We start from the raw sequence: 14,970 nt of genomic DNA on the forward strand, positions 1-14,970 counted from the left end.
CCTGCAGTCCTCTCCTCAGCAGCCCCCAAAATTCCAGTGAGGAAAAAAGGAATGGGAAGGGGAAAGAAGGAGCCAGAAAAACTATTGTGTTCCCAGGGAGGGAAAAAGATGAACAGCTCTATTTAGCTTATCCAGCTTTGCTGATGTCAATCACTTCTCTCATTTTAAACAGGAAAGACACCACTTTAGTCCACCTGTTCCATTATTTATCATGCTATGCATTTCCCATGAATTGTCACTCATGCAAAACCTGTACATCGTAAGGAGACACCCTAATATTTTTAATGACCTTAAGCAAAGTGATTGACACTAGACACCGGTGTCAGATGTTCTGGTGACGCAACATGTTCTCCTAGCAGCAGGAAAGCTTCCTGCCGTGATTAAGTGAGGGCTATGGAAGTGCTAAAATGTGTTGTCAGCTTTCCTCTGATGCAAGTGATTTTATTATAGCGTCTGGTAACCATGGAGTGTGGCAACGCAAATACTGACCCCAAACATCCCCTCCTGCACATATAGCTCGCTCTATTTAAAACACAAGGTGCAGTTTGCAAATCCAGGGATAAGTTATGGATGTAACAAGCTTAAACCATGGAGGGCAGAGGAAATGGTGGCACCTAAGCCAGAATTCCTGGGTGGTTTCAGCAGAAGTATAGGGATCCAGGATGAGCTGCAGAAGGAACCCCCTGCAGGACCTCTTTGGCAGGTGGGCTCTGCAGCAGCATCACCAAAACTGTCCCAGCTGCCAAAGGCTCTGAGGGCAAAAAGAAGACACAGGTCTGTCTTATCTTGGTAGTGGAAAGCAAAAATCATACCCAGCCCCTCTGAGTCTGGAGAAAGTAAGGGGGGAAATAAAGGAGAGAAAAAAAAAGAAAGAGGGCTCCATGCAGCCCCTCTGCCTTCTCATACACACCGGGGTGGAAACCTGTGACTCAGCTCAGCACCACTTGTCCTTCCAGAAGGAGAAATCATGTTCTGGTTTGTTTCAATTTGGGACAAGCCCCTCAACAATCCATTAACTGAGAAAAGTTGGAAGACCTCTACAAACACGAGAGTTAGAGAATCAACACCCCAGCCACAAGCAGGGGACACCTGGCACCTGCTTTTCATGAAGATTTGTAATCCCAAAGCTCAGTCAGCAAACACTACACATAGCTTTGCTTCCACAAGTTATTATTAATAGTTATGTCTCAAACTGATGTGACAGTGAGTGTCTGCAAAACTGTCTGCTGCGATTTTTCAATAACAGAGTTGTTAATCAAGCTGCAGAGGGCTGGACTACCAAACCAAAGTCCACAAGCTGCAGAGGTTTTTGTAATAGATCAGCAGTACATGTGTTCACAGTTATTGTCACAGGGGTTGTTCTACATAAACAGAAATATAAAGCAGTGAGAGTTGAAGATACAAGTTATCTTGATAGCAATAAAGAAATATTTTCTAAAAGTCTAGCAGCACTGGATATTATTTTCATGAAATTTATTTTTTAATTTTATAGCAAAATAATCAAAAGTGCTAAACCTGACCACTTTAATTTACAAAAAAAGTCTCATGTTTTAAGCTATGATCATACCTCGTTATTTAGGTTAAACAACATAATTATACATTTCTACTGTTTTCTATTCAATAGTGAAACAAAATCAATATTAGTTGGTTTAAAAAAGGGGGAAAGTACCACAGGTATTGGGAGGGGGAAGTTACATAAAATATAAGAATCATAAGAATCAGCTTATTAAGAAATTTGCAATGTGCTCTTATTGCCTTTCTTTTTTCTTTTTTTTTTCTTTTTTTTTTTTGAGCTACAGTTTAAGTCCCAGATACTCTGGCCATAAGCTTGTAGTCACTTCAGATGCTATGATTTCTCCCTTGGTCAAATGTCAGTGTTTTAAGGAGACCTCTGGCATTACAAGTCAATTCAAATTATTTTCTCAGTTCCCACTCAGTCCCTTTCCAACAGGATCAGCATGTTGGAGAACACAGTTAGGATGGTTGCAGCTATGTGAGCAGTTTTCTGTGAAGGAAAAATGGGTTTTCCTCTGTCTTGGAAAAAGCCACTACCAAGTCTGCAGTAAGAAATATATTGAGAGCACTTGTGGAGTTGCTACAAGTATTTCTTAATCCATTCCATTCTCATTTCAGTTTGCTTCCACGGTTAAATTAAAACCTGCAGTCTCTCCTACTGATAAATAGTCAAGTTGACTTACAAAGGTTCTGCCTTCTTTCTGTCCATCCTTCTCCTGGCTGCTTCTAACCGAACAAGGTTCGCTGGTTTGCCACGAGCGCTGTCTGGCTCTCCCGCCTCTTTGCTTTCTTCTTGTGCTGCCTGATCTTCCAGCACACGGCGCTGGAAGCCAGCAGAACGAGTCCTGAGGACAAGAGGACCAGCCCAAAGACGGAGATGATGGATCCATGGGAGTTGAAGATGTATGCCACGGCAGTGACCACGATGCCAGCTATCAGGATGACCACGCCGAAGGGAACGGTGCAGCGGTAGCAGGAGAGCTCTGCTCCCCCCGTGGCTGCCGTCAGCTGGCACTCACTGACCAGAGGGATGGTGGTTATCACACAGTCATTGTTGTTACTCTTCTCCGTGGGTGCAGAGTCAGGGTGCTTTGGGGTGCCCAGGATCTCTTTGATAGGTTCGTTTGTCATCTTGATTGTCTTGACTCGGCCCGTTCTTAGGCTAGAGCAGGCTCTGCTGAGCACGTGCTGCACTGTGGAGAGAAGAGCATGACTTCAACCAATAATTACCAATTATTTGTAAGAGAAATGGGGACACAGAAGTATCCCCTTGGGATCACCAACAACCACACATTCAGACCTCACAAGGATTTATGCACAAGATCAACAGTGACGTGACTGATTGTAAAGGATCTGAATCACTTCCTACAGTATTCAACAATATATATGTAAGTTCTGGATATAACAGGAGTCACAGACCAAGACAAACACCAACATTAAAATGTTGCAGGTCAAATCCTACCTTAAGTTACATCCCAAAGTCAGTATTTCTGGACATAATTTAGATTTCAATGGCATTACCTTTTCTCACAAAGAGGTGAGGTTCACACACTGTTTTGATTTTTGCTCACACACTTTTCACACAGTTTCTTTATACACCTACACACAACACATTACACAGACTTGCTCCACTGCATATCACAATAACATGGTCAAGTACTAGCCCAGCAAAAACCAGGATGAACAGTGAGCTCTTTCTCAGTGCAAGTGCTCCTTAGGGAAAAAATTCAAATGGTCATGGCAAGATGTAGACGTGGGGGGAGTGGGGATGCAAACAGATTCCCACACTCGGCTCAGCTCAAGGCCTGTGAACCTCCAGTTACAGGAATGTCAGTGCTAGACTGACAGCTTGCTATTTACACTGGCTTCATGCAAAAGCAATGGGTCTCTTGTAAATCCATGAAATGACATCCCTGTTACTGTGGGAGGGAGATTTACCATCATATTCCCTGATCTCAGATACAGCAGGTTGTTTTCCTCCTGTTTCCAGACCATAAACACACTCAGTCCGGACAGCATGCACAGTTTGACTGCATCTGCACAGGACACAGATACCTTTTGGCCCTGGGCCCAGGGAATAATCAGAGTCCACCTGCTCAGAGCAAGAGGAGCCCACAGCTCTCCCCCGCTCCAGGCTGCCATGGCAGAGCTCAGCCTTGTTGATGTGGGTCACTCTGGGGCCTGCAGGGAGCTCTGCCCACGCTGAGGCTGCCACGGATGTGCTGTCCTGGACCCAGCTCCGCGCACCCCAACACACACTCCAGAGACTGGGCACTGGGAAGCACTGGGAACCCCTGGGAAGAACTGGGAAGCACTGGGAACCCCTGGGAACCCCTGGGAAGCACTGGCTGTCTTGCTGGACAGGCCTCCCAGGACTCCTCCACCGCTCTGCTGTGGGCTGTGCCGCTTTTGCTTTCATGAGCAGCATGATACGCACAGAACAAGGAAGAGCGTTGGCAATGCAGTAATGCTTTTATCACTTTTATCACCTTCACATCTGTGACTAGGAAGTTAATTGCCAGATACTTGTATTCTCCTTTTCCTTTCCCACCACTCCACCCTTGTTGCTAAGATATATTCATTCATTGTGGAGAGCCCTTGGTTTTATATCTCAGTACCTCCTACAACTGACTGTGGGTTTTACACGAGAAAGGATTTCACTCTTTTAAAAAAAATATAGGCACAAACAGGCTAAATGCTGGATATAGTCAGAGTTTTTGTATACAAAGTCCCCTTGAACCCTCAAGAGAGAAGGAAAGCCCAGATCTGCTTTGCCAAAGCTTTTGTTCTACTGCTCTGGGGAAGAGTGCTCTGCTCCCTGTTGTATCTGCTGTGCAGAGCTGCCAGTGGGCTCAGCCCTGCCAGAGGAGCCTGTCCCTGCTGAGCACACACAGCACACCCCAGCACACACAGTGACAGCCCAAGAGCCAACAGGCACACACTGAAACACTCTATTTGATCATCACGAAAAACTTCTTTACTGTGAGAGTAACTGAGCACTGGAACCTAGTGAAGTTTTGGAGTCTCTACCCTCGGAGATAATCAAAAGCCATCCTGGGCAGCATTGCCTGGGTGCTGAGCAAGAGAGGGATCAGACCATGTCACCTCCAGAAGTCCCTTCCAACCATGACCATTCAATGATTCTGCCTGTTTCTGTGAGAGCACTCAGTATTTCCAAGGGCAGGAAAGGGATTTGTTCAGTGCTTATCAGCCTAAACAAATATATCTGTGCTGACATCTTAGATATCCTAAATTCTCCTAGGTTTGGTAGCTTTGCTCTTTGAATCATAATGCATTATTAAATGCCTTTTAAACCAGACAGAAAGAGCCCAGGAAAGCCATGGGTTTGCTCTCGAGTGTCATTAATCTGTTCCCATGTGGATCTGAGCCCAAGTTCTGCATTTTCAATAATGATTGACCCAGCAGTGAGACGTACACTGGTGCCACTATGTTGCATTACTTATCCATAGAACATTACAGAAGTTCAGCATAACATAAGAGTGTAGTCCCCACATGTCACTTTTTTTTGATCTTATAATTCAATTAGTATAATATTTTATTATCAAATTTGAGGGAGAAAAAAATTTAAATATTTTGCATATAAATTTGCATATAAATATTTGCATATAAATTGCTCAAATTCACTGTAATAACTATTTAGAAGTCCAAGCACTCTAACAGTCACTGAAATAGGGAAGCTGCCAAATAACTTGAAAAAGTCTAAATAAACATTATTATTCTGAGAAACTTTAACCTTTAATCAAAATGTATTTACCCCTGTCTCTAAAGTCCTTCTGTTCAGATACAGCTTCAATGAGCATTAAAATCTCCTAGATCTCTTGTACAGAGATTTATGAAAAAAGGAGATCTATTTATATGGTCAAATCTAACAGGAATTTTAAAAAATTCTAATCTATCGTAATTAAGTCAATGGCAAAATATCTGTTGATTTCTGAGGAACACAGTTCTTGTCTGGAATAGGATGTAAGAAGGTAGGCATTCATATAAAACAAATAAACAACCCTCTATTGAAATACTATTAAATGAAATAAACAACAGAACCTATTTGAAGTGTGAGCAAAGGTATCCAGCCATAGAAAAAAGGGCACTGGATTCTCATTGCCAGCAAAGTCACTTCTGACTTAAGCCAACAGGTGATTTGGTTCAAGTTTCAGGGTAAGAAATTTAGGCAAAGACACCCAGCAACACCAGCATCCTCTCACTAATCATACCACAAGTACTATCTTAGGGAGCTACTTTGAGGTGGAGGAAGAATGTGCTTCTGTGGCAATCTGTGGCTAACCCTGGATAAGGGGAGATAAAAATTTTAGCCAGTAGTGAGGGTAAGTTTCGATTTATCAAAAAGACATTAAATCCATCAGCATGCACACCTACCAGATCCAGGAGAAATCCATGGTAAAAGATCCTTGGCTCAGAAAGCAGAGGAAGAGTGCTGAAGATGTCTTGTATGACAATTCAAGGCAGAAAAAGCTGCTCGAGGCTTTGAAGTGTCAGATGCTGCGGAACGAGGAACTGGAGGTGACAATATTCTAGCTTGGAAGTTTCCTACAAGAAAAGTTGTTGGATATTTATCAGCTTTTTAAGAATAAAAGTCGTGAGTGTAAAACTTCTGCTGTGGGCTGACTCCTGCTCCTAACCAAAGCAGGAGATGTTCTCCCTCTGGCTCTCCAGTGGCTTCTGCCTCTTTTCTTGGAAGCAGCCACCCATTTCTGGTCCGGTGTAACATTTTCCTTTGGTGATGTGACGTCGCAGTGGTGAGTATCATAACCCAGTCAAGTCCCCCAGAAAGAGCCAGGCAGGAAAAGGCAATGCACAAGAATTACTGCAGAGAAAAGTATTATTTAACTTAATTTCTATTGCTCACTGCACCTGCATGAATAATGATTCAGAATACATGGGAGTTTGTCATTCCACCTTCCTATTTCTAGCTGTGAACTGACTGTGACAACACACCACTAAAAAAACCTGTTACATCTCTTCCACTATAAGAAAACCTAAGTAATATAATCCCAAAAACTCAGAATAAAAAAAGGCAGACTTACACAGTCCAAGAACTCTCTGTAATAAACATAAATCCGCTATATTTACTGTTGTTTATTTCTCTTACTGGATTTTCAAAAACAAGATTCATAACTCCAAGACGGACAAAGCAAACTCTGCATCAGGGCACTGACAACTCTGCAGAAAGCAGAGCGATGGAAATTGTTATCAACTGCAGAAACAGCTGTGAAATCACCAGGCAGCAGGGTAAAACTCATGAAGCAGCAGATTATGTTGCTAATCTTATTTGACACCCTTTCTAGAAGTGCATGATCACACAAGATGATTTCAACATGGAAGAAGGAGTCCTAAGTAGGGATGAGAGTAATTTCATGAGAGTAAGCTTGTATAATGATAAACTTTAAGGGATTTTCTGGTTTTAAGTTATTTAGACCCTGCTAACATTTCACAAACACAAATATTTACAGGCACAAACTGCTGCTGTTCTCCAGAAGATCCTTGAAATAAGCCTGTGATATTGCTAAGTATATTCAGCTGATTATTGAAGTTAGCTAATAATAAGGAAGTCTACTTGTTTATCTCATTGATCATATTCTTTTCCACAGGACATAGCAATTAGTTTAACTTTCTGAAAAGTTTGGAGGGAAATGCAGGAAAAAAATCCTGACTTCAGATAAATAATCTAAATTTCATTACAACAAATGCAGACCTCTGAAATGTTCTTGCAGTCAACTTCTACTTGGATTACAGCAAGGTGACATTTGTTTGAAAGCTCTTCCCAGTCCAATTGTCCCCCCTAAGCCACTCTGCCAGCATCTTGCTTGGAAAAGATTAATTGCTCTGTCAGTTATTTATTTATATTTATCTCTGACTGCACACAGTTTAGATATTTTTATTTTCAATTAATGTCTTTATCAAAAATTTTGACAGAGCAACTTCTTAGAGATGAAATTTCTTCCCTTCTCCTTCCCTCTCTCACCACAAAACTGAGAAGCAGAAACACATGAAATCTCTAAATGAAGCTTTCAGCATTTTAACTTGGAATCATTTCAATGCGGTGCTCTCTCAGGAGGCTTCCCACATATGGAGTATCTCTGTGCAAGGGCAAAAAATCCACTACAACCCTTTCCTCTTTTTCATATTTTACTTATAACCAGTGGGACACATTTGAGCTTTCCGCCTTCAAGCTCTGGACCAGATTCTCTCTGTCTTACACAATACTTCAGACACTTTTTTGCTTGTGTAAAATCCCAATAAATCATAATGCTCACACTTCATACTATGGCTATGCATTAAAGTGACTATCGAAAATAGTCTAAGGAGTCCTTCTGTCCCGAGAGGAGAGTCTGAGTTCATTCAGAATTCAACAAACTATAATAATCCTCAACACAGTCCTGTAGCTCTGCCCCAGGTGAGCACTCCTGGAAAATACACAACCAGAATTTGTACTTACAAGACTCCAGGACCATGCCCTGAGCTGCAGAGGCAGGGGAAGAACACATTGCCTCCATACCAGCTGCCTCAGGATGCAGCACGTTTCTCTCACCAAGCTTTTAAGCAAAATCATGAACAGATTTAAACTCTCGCACCCTTTTCGTTTTCCCCACATAGCCGGGGTGTAGGATGGGAGTCAACCCAACCCCTCCACAAACCAACTTTGTAATGCGCCAACTGCAAAACTTTCAAACGCTCCCGCTGCACTCCGCACACGCACCTGGGCTAAAATCCTCCGTGCCACGCCTGTCCCTGAGCGCCCTGCGAGAGAGCAGAGGGGCGAGCGGGCGGGGAGAGCCCCGCGGCACCGGGCAGGCAGATCCGCGGGACCGCGGCTGCCGAGCCCCGGGGCTGTGCCAGCGGGCACAGCGAGCCCCGGGCCCGGAGCAGCGGAGCCCGAGCAGCCCCGGGGACACCGGGAGCCGGAGCCCCGGGGGCACCGGGAGCCGGGCACGGGAGCCGGGCACCGGGAGCCGGGCACGGGAGCCGGGCACCGGGAGCCGGGCACCGGGAGCCGGGCACGGGAGCCGGGCACCGGGAGCCGGGCACCGGGAGCTGGGCACCGGGAGACGGGCACGGGAGCCGGGCACCGGGAGCCGGAGCCCCGCGGGCACCGGGAGCCGGGCATCGGGAGCCGGGCACCGGGAGCTGGGCACCGGGAGACGGGCACGGGAGCCGGGCACCGGGAGCCGGAGCCCCGCGGGCACCGGGAGCCGGGCATCGGGAGCCGGGCACCGGGAGCCGGAGCCCCGGGGGCAGCGGGAGCCGGGCACCGGGAGCCGGGCACCGGGAGCCAGGCACGGGAGCCGGGCACCGGGAGCCGGAGCCCCGGGGGCACCGGGAGCCGGGCACCGGGAGCCGGGCACCGGGAGCCAGGCACGGGAGCCGGGCACCGGGAGCCGGAGCCCCGCGGGCACCGGGAGCCAGGCACGGGAGCCAGGCACGGGAGCCGGGCACCGGGAGCCGGGCACCGGGAGCCGGGCACCGGGAGCCGGGCACTGGGAGCCGGAGCCCCGCGGGCACCGGGACCCGGGCACCGGGAGCCGGGCACCGGGAGCCGGAGCCCCGCGGGCACCGGGAGCCGGCGGGGGCGCGGCCGCGGGGCGTGCGGCTCCGGGGCTGCCAGCGAGCCGAGCCGAGCCGTGCCACGCTGAGCCGTGCCAGTCCCTGCCACCGGCCGGGCCAGCGTGCCGTAGCGAGCCGTGCCGAGCGAAGCCGAGCCGTGCCTTACCTCCCGGCCGCCGGGCGGGACTGCGGCGGCCACCAGCCCGCAGCCAGCATAAGAGGGGATGCAGCTCGCCGCACAAGGGACTGTAAACAAAGTTCTCGGTGAGAGCGAAGCAATTTAGGGACCGGAGCAAATTCAGCGGCGGGAGCTGCGGCGGGCGGGGCGGCAGCGGGACGGTCCCGTGGGCGGGGGGGCCGGAGGGTGTCCTGCGGCGCCGGGCCGGGCCGGGCCGGGCTGGGCTGGCCAGGGGCCGGGCCGGGCTGGCCAGGGGCCGGGCTTGTCCCTCCGCCCCGCACGGGGATGCGCACGGCGGGGCCAGCCCCGGCGGAGGCTCCGCATCGCGCCCTGCCCGCGGCACTTCGCACACACGGGGCCGGGGGGACTCTCCCTTGCAGCCCCTTCTCCCCTCCGCAGCCCCCCTGCCCTCCCTCAGCCCCTTCTCCCCTCCGCAGCCCCCCTGCCCTCCCTCAGCCCCTTCTCCCCTCCGCAGCCCCCCTGCCCTCCCTCAGCCCCCTCTCCCCTCCGCAGCCCCCTGCCCTCCCGCACGCCCAGCCCCGCGCGGCTGTTCGGGCACATCCCGGCTGCAGCAGTGCGGGTGAGGGTCAGTTCCTGTCCCGAGCTCGCTGGGTGGCCGTGCTGGGTCACCTGGAAGCACAGTCCCTCCCGAAATCCAATGAACACCTAGCTCAGCTGCTCAGAAATTAGAGGAGGAACATAGCTTCGGATGCATTCTTAGAGGATAAAGTTTTATGCATCATTTAGAAATATTTTAACTGGCTTTTCTAAGCTTTAATTGCTCGTTTCTGCAGCACATCGAATACTACAGGGGTTTGGAGAAGATGAGTGTGGGTGTGTGCTAATTTTTTACCATGATTTCTGTTACTTCAGACAAATTATGCTTTTAAGTCTTGTAAAAGGACTTGTTTGAATTTTGTGGTTAAGCTGAACCAAGTTTATATTTAAAATACACTATTTTATCAATGATTGATAAAAGAACAGTACACCAGATGTATTTAATTAGCCACTCTGTCTCTAAAAGCATGCATGTGCTTTTGACCCCCACAGTGAAATCCTGGCCTCACAGAAATTAATGGCAAAACTTCCATCAGCTTCACAGGGGCCAGGATTTCATCCTGTGTATTGTTAAGTATTGCTCAGTGACGGAGACCCTGCCAAGGGTTCATCTCCTCCAGATAAATCAACCAGGTTTTGGAGAAGCTCCACTACTTTATGCAAGAAACTGTGATTTCCCCCCCCCCCCCCCCCCCAATTGCTGGTGCTCCCATCAAATGCATCAGCATTTGAGCAGAAATTACAAACAAACTGGATCTGAGGGGAATCTTCATTAGCAATCTCCTGGACCATTGTCTGGTCCTTCCCAATAGAGGCAGCTGTGTCTGTAATATCTTTATTAGACTTGACAAGTTCCACCTCAAAAACAACCAGGTTTCCTACTCCTCCTGTTGGAGAATACAAGCCTCATTCTGTTGATACCTAGGGACCTTGTTTTTTAGCTGAATGGGTTCATAGACAATTATACATGGACAAGCAAACATTTGGCTGAAGCAGCTACTCTCTCTTTTGGCAATTAACTCTCTAATGCCCTAAGAGGGAGAAATTAAACTCTCTCAGGCTTATTTTCAATCATTCCTTCAGATGTCTTACCAACTTCTTCCAAGTATTTTCCTGGCCTTCTAGAAATACTAACATTTCATAAATTTCTTCTGATTCTTCAGGATGTCTGGTTTTTTTCTCCAGTATCAGTTTCATTTTTCACTTTATATCACAAATTCTTGCTGTTTGCACTTGTGTGCATGACCTAAATTTCACCCCATTCCTGTTACATCAGTTCCTCTCTAGTCCTTCCAGTCTAGTATTTGATCCTCCTATGTTGACAGAGAACCTCCCTCTCAGGCTTACACCATCCACAGCTCCACTAGTACATTCTTATATTTCCATGCCAACTTCATTACTGAAAGTATTACATAAAATCACAAAACTGATTTTTTAGGAGCTATTCTAATGCACATAAATAGGCACCAAAGCTGAGCTTAGAATTCATGTCTCTGTACAAAGAAATGCCCTAACAACAGGCAAAAAAGTCACACACTCTGCTAGACCTTGTGCAATTCTTAGTTCTTGCTGTGAAGCATAAAAGCTGCAATAAAAAGTGATGGGAATGAGGTCTCCTCTAGTGCTGAGAAATCAGTGTGCTGTCCCCTAGAAGGATGGATTTGGCACTGAAGGGTTTAAAACAGCTTGGGCACCAGCCCTCTGGCCTTTTTAAAAAAGGGATGACTGACTACCTCTACCTCTCAAGGTCCTGCTGTGTTCTGAGCACAGCTCAGCAGGGATGGGAGGAAAGAAGGACCAGACACACCCAGAGCAGCAGGCTCAGCACCTGAGAAATTCAGTGCAAGCAGCTGAGGAAACGTCAGTGCTGAGCAGCAGCTGCAGTGAGGGGTTCCAGGCTCAGTGTTGGACTGCCAGGCTCCAGTGATGCACAGCTCCCCTTCAGGACCTGCCCTAAATGACAAAATCTCCTCCCGGGGGCCTAAACACAGCTGCTTAGAGGGCAGTGCAGCCCCAAAGCTGGGCTGATGAGCAAGAACCGTGTGTGATTCTGGAACTCACAGCACCTTCTGAGAGAGCAGCTCTGCTCCTAAATTGAGCAATGCTGTTTCTCTGCCGACTGAAACACACTTGCAATACTTCATGGCTTCCTTTGAGTTTCTAACAGTCTCCTGGGCCTCAACAGCACAGCAAACAGTGACTCACTGATCTGGCAAAGTACAACCATTGTGGGCTCCCTACTCATTTCGTTTTTCTTACCTTTTCCCTAACCCTCTACTGAACTTTCCTTTTATTTTATCCCTAAGCCCACACATGGATACATCAGTTTACCACATTTAATGAAACTTTCAGAAAGTGCCCTTTCAACATATTCAATATATTATAAATTGTCCTTACCATGCCATGCAGTGTATGTGTTTTGTGATGAGGAATGGAATCCAAAAGGAGTCCAAAGCCAGTTAAGCCAGAGAAGCAAATAATTTTACATAAAGTGCTGTAGCTCCCCTCTCATGAACACAGTTTACAGCCCAGCTGGTTGATAGCTGTGTAAACCAGCCACGCTGTGGGTACTCAGGCTCATGAAATGGATGTGCTTATAACGACTGAGAAATCTCTTTGGTGGCTGGGAATATGGAAAGGAATTTTCTTTGAACTCCATTAGATCCTACTAGTGCTTTGGTCAACAGCAGTTATCCTGCTGTGCATGTGAACTTTGTTATTGCCTTCCTTGACTTTCACTTAATCTTCCTGCAGTGCTGAAGAAGACAGGATATCTGGAACTGAAAACAATTATTCTTATCTCCTACTGCTTTCATAATTACATGACGTTCCCATTTGAAGAGCTGCATTCTTTGTGTGGACATGTGCTTTTAATTAGCAGAGGGATGCATCACACCACAAGAAGCCAATTCCTCAACCTTGCATAAGTTGGTTACAGAACTCTGAATCTTCAGCCACCGTGGCAGCTTTCTGGCCAAGTTGGGGGAAGCGTGGGAGCAAACTCCAGTGCTGTAATTTCACCATAACCAGGATTTTTATTAGAGACTACTGCAGTAGGATGCAGCAGATTCAGCTGAGATTTAAGTTCAAAATAGGAATGATCTATTTTCTTGGTTTTCCACCTGCATTGAGTCACCCAAAGAATTTACATGGCCTAAAGATATGAAGGGAAATGCAGACAAAAAGCTGAAAAAGTGACTAGTCCAAGTTAGTGGATATTGTCAAGAGACATTTTTATTTCATTTGCTTCCCTTCTCAGTAGGTAGGGTATAAAGAGCATTCACTGTTCCCTCTGCAAATGGTCTGTCTAAAAAACATGGAGCGTTTCAGCCAGCTGTTATTGACTCTCCAACAGCAGAAAATGATGAGTTTTAAACTAAGCTATACAGGCCATTGGCTGAATTATTTCCTGTCTGATGAGTCTTTCTTTGTGCTACTTCACTACAATCCTTAGGACAAATTTATACACACGATCTATCTAAAATACTGAACAAAGTTTAAAAGCTTTTCTCCTACGTAATAGATGACTTGTGTGAAATTTACAGTAAGTCAAGTGTCTGACCTAAAGGGTAGTTTAAAAGAAATTAAAAAAAAAAAAAAAAAAAAAAGAATAATTGCAGTAAGACCAGTTCTTACTGTTTTCACAAAAGAGAACTTTTCATATATATCATCTGCTTTAGCATCACCTGCTTAAGGAAATGTTTAGAAATATTTCTACATCCATGTAAACAAGTTAAGAAAGTAGAGGGTGTGGCAGTGATAAGCATTTACCAAACCAAGTGCAGATCTAAACAGGCTGTCTTATCTTTTGAATGAGTCATTTTAGGTCATGCAAGTAATGGTGAAATCCCTTCTTCCCTACAGTGAAATCTGAAATTTCTCCTCTTTTGTCAGGGCCAAGTAAACAGGTTGCAGCTCTTTATCTCCAGTTTATTTGCACTGGAAGTGTGTTACTTTCCAGAGAAACTGTGGCTAAAAGATGTAAATCAAAAGTAAATATGGTCAAATGAAAGAGATGGGTTCTGACACCAGGAGTCCAGCATAATAAACTATCTACCAAAGGTAGAAAACACTTAGTATCAGAAGGCAGAAAAACTGCAGAACTCCAGCTACCCTCTGAATCCTCTTCTATTAGGGTGGAACTCTGTTGAAACGAGATATTCCATACAGAAACAGTCATAGTTTGGGGTTAAATTCAACTCTAGAAGAAGGCCATTATAAACCAGTATTTAATAGCTATGACATATGACAGCTCAAGCAGTGCATGTTTTGGGCTAATTCTTTGTAAAAATCACCCTAGGTGACCCTCCCTGCCTAAATACTTAGAAATAAAAACATATATATAAACATATATAGAATATATAAAATATATAAAGGCTATGTAGCAGACAGGATATATTTTCTCTAAAAATGTTGAAAAACAGATTTCCCTTTGACTCATACAAGAGGAGAATATAGACTGCCTCACACATGCATGGCTGTGATGGGAGATGCTGTTGTTACTTCTCAGCTTTTTGGATGAAGAATCATCTTCTTGCAAATTGTAAAAGTCATGAAACAATTTGTGAGAAAGGCATGATGCAGTCAAAAAAGCAACAGCAGCAGAAGCTTATAATTGCTTTGGCTGTGTATACTAGAAATGCAAATGTACTAATTGTATAAATGGTAGGGAAGGACTATTCAGCAGTTTTGCAAAGTTTTTGGAATGCACTGAGTAAAATGGAATTACAGTAGTATATAAATGTCTGCACAGCAGTTGAATTCATCAAAATCCAACATCTTTAGCTCATCTTCAAGAATTTTTCAAAGTGCACCAGTGCCACACAGAGACAGATAGAGGAAAACACAATACAGCTGGGAAGATTCTCTCACATATGGACACATATATCCAAAACAAACACTGGGGCCTGAAAACATCAATGTAGTGTTCATTACTGGTTCCACTTCTGGCCACATATGATTTTCTGATGTAGGAGTTGTCCAGTTTCCTGGTTTTGTTCCATGCCACAGAATTCATTGGATTACCCAGCAGTGATTTCAGCAGCAGAAAGGTTAGGTGTTAGGGGGGAATTCATACAGATTTATTTCCATTCTAAAAAAAGGTGGAAGATTTAGGTACATTAATGCCACTGATAGCC

General features: G+C 45.8%; 1 protein-coding gene across 3 annotated transcripts; it reads right to left on the minus strand.

The window, feature by feature from the left end:
* Positions 1-1,153: 1,153 nt before the first annotated feature.
* TMEM100 (transmembrane protein 100) lies at positions 1,154-9,932 on the minus strand. 3 transcript variants are annotated; one of them, XM_077787372.1, is made up of 3 exons: positions 9,905-9,932; positions 5,911-6,081; positions 1,154-2,708 (listed from the first exon to the last, which is right to left on the minus strand). In XM_077787372.1, exon 3 carries the CDS (start codon positions 2,644-2,646, stop codon positions 2,242-2,244), a length of 405 nt encoding a protein of 134 aa, XP_077643498.1. In that variant the 5' UTR covers positions 2,647-2,708; positions 5,911-6,081; positions 9,905-9,932; the 3' UTR covers positions 1,154-2,241. The 3 variants fall into 3 exon arrangements, with proteins under 3 accessions (XP_077643498.1, XP_021411231.1, XP_021411232.1); XM_021555556.3 differs by lacking the exon at positions 9,905-9,932 and adding an exon at positions 9,263-9,398; XM_021555557.3 differs by lacking the exon at positions 9,905-9,932 and having other exon boundaries at positions 5,911-7,398.
* Positions 9,933-14,970: the final 5,038 nt, after the last annotated feature.

This window comes from Lonchura striata, chromosome 19 (genome assembly GCF_046129695.1).
Source record: "Lonchura striata isolate bLonStr1 chromosome 19, bLonStr1.mat, whole genome shotgun sequence".
Lineage (NCBI taxonomy): Eukaryota > Metazoa > Chordata > Aves > Passeriformes > Estrildidae > Lonchura > Lonchura striata.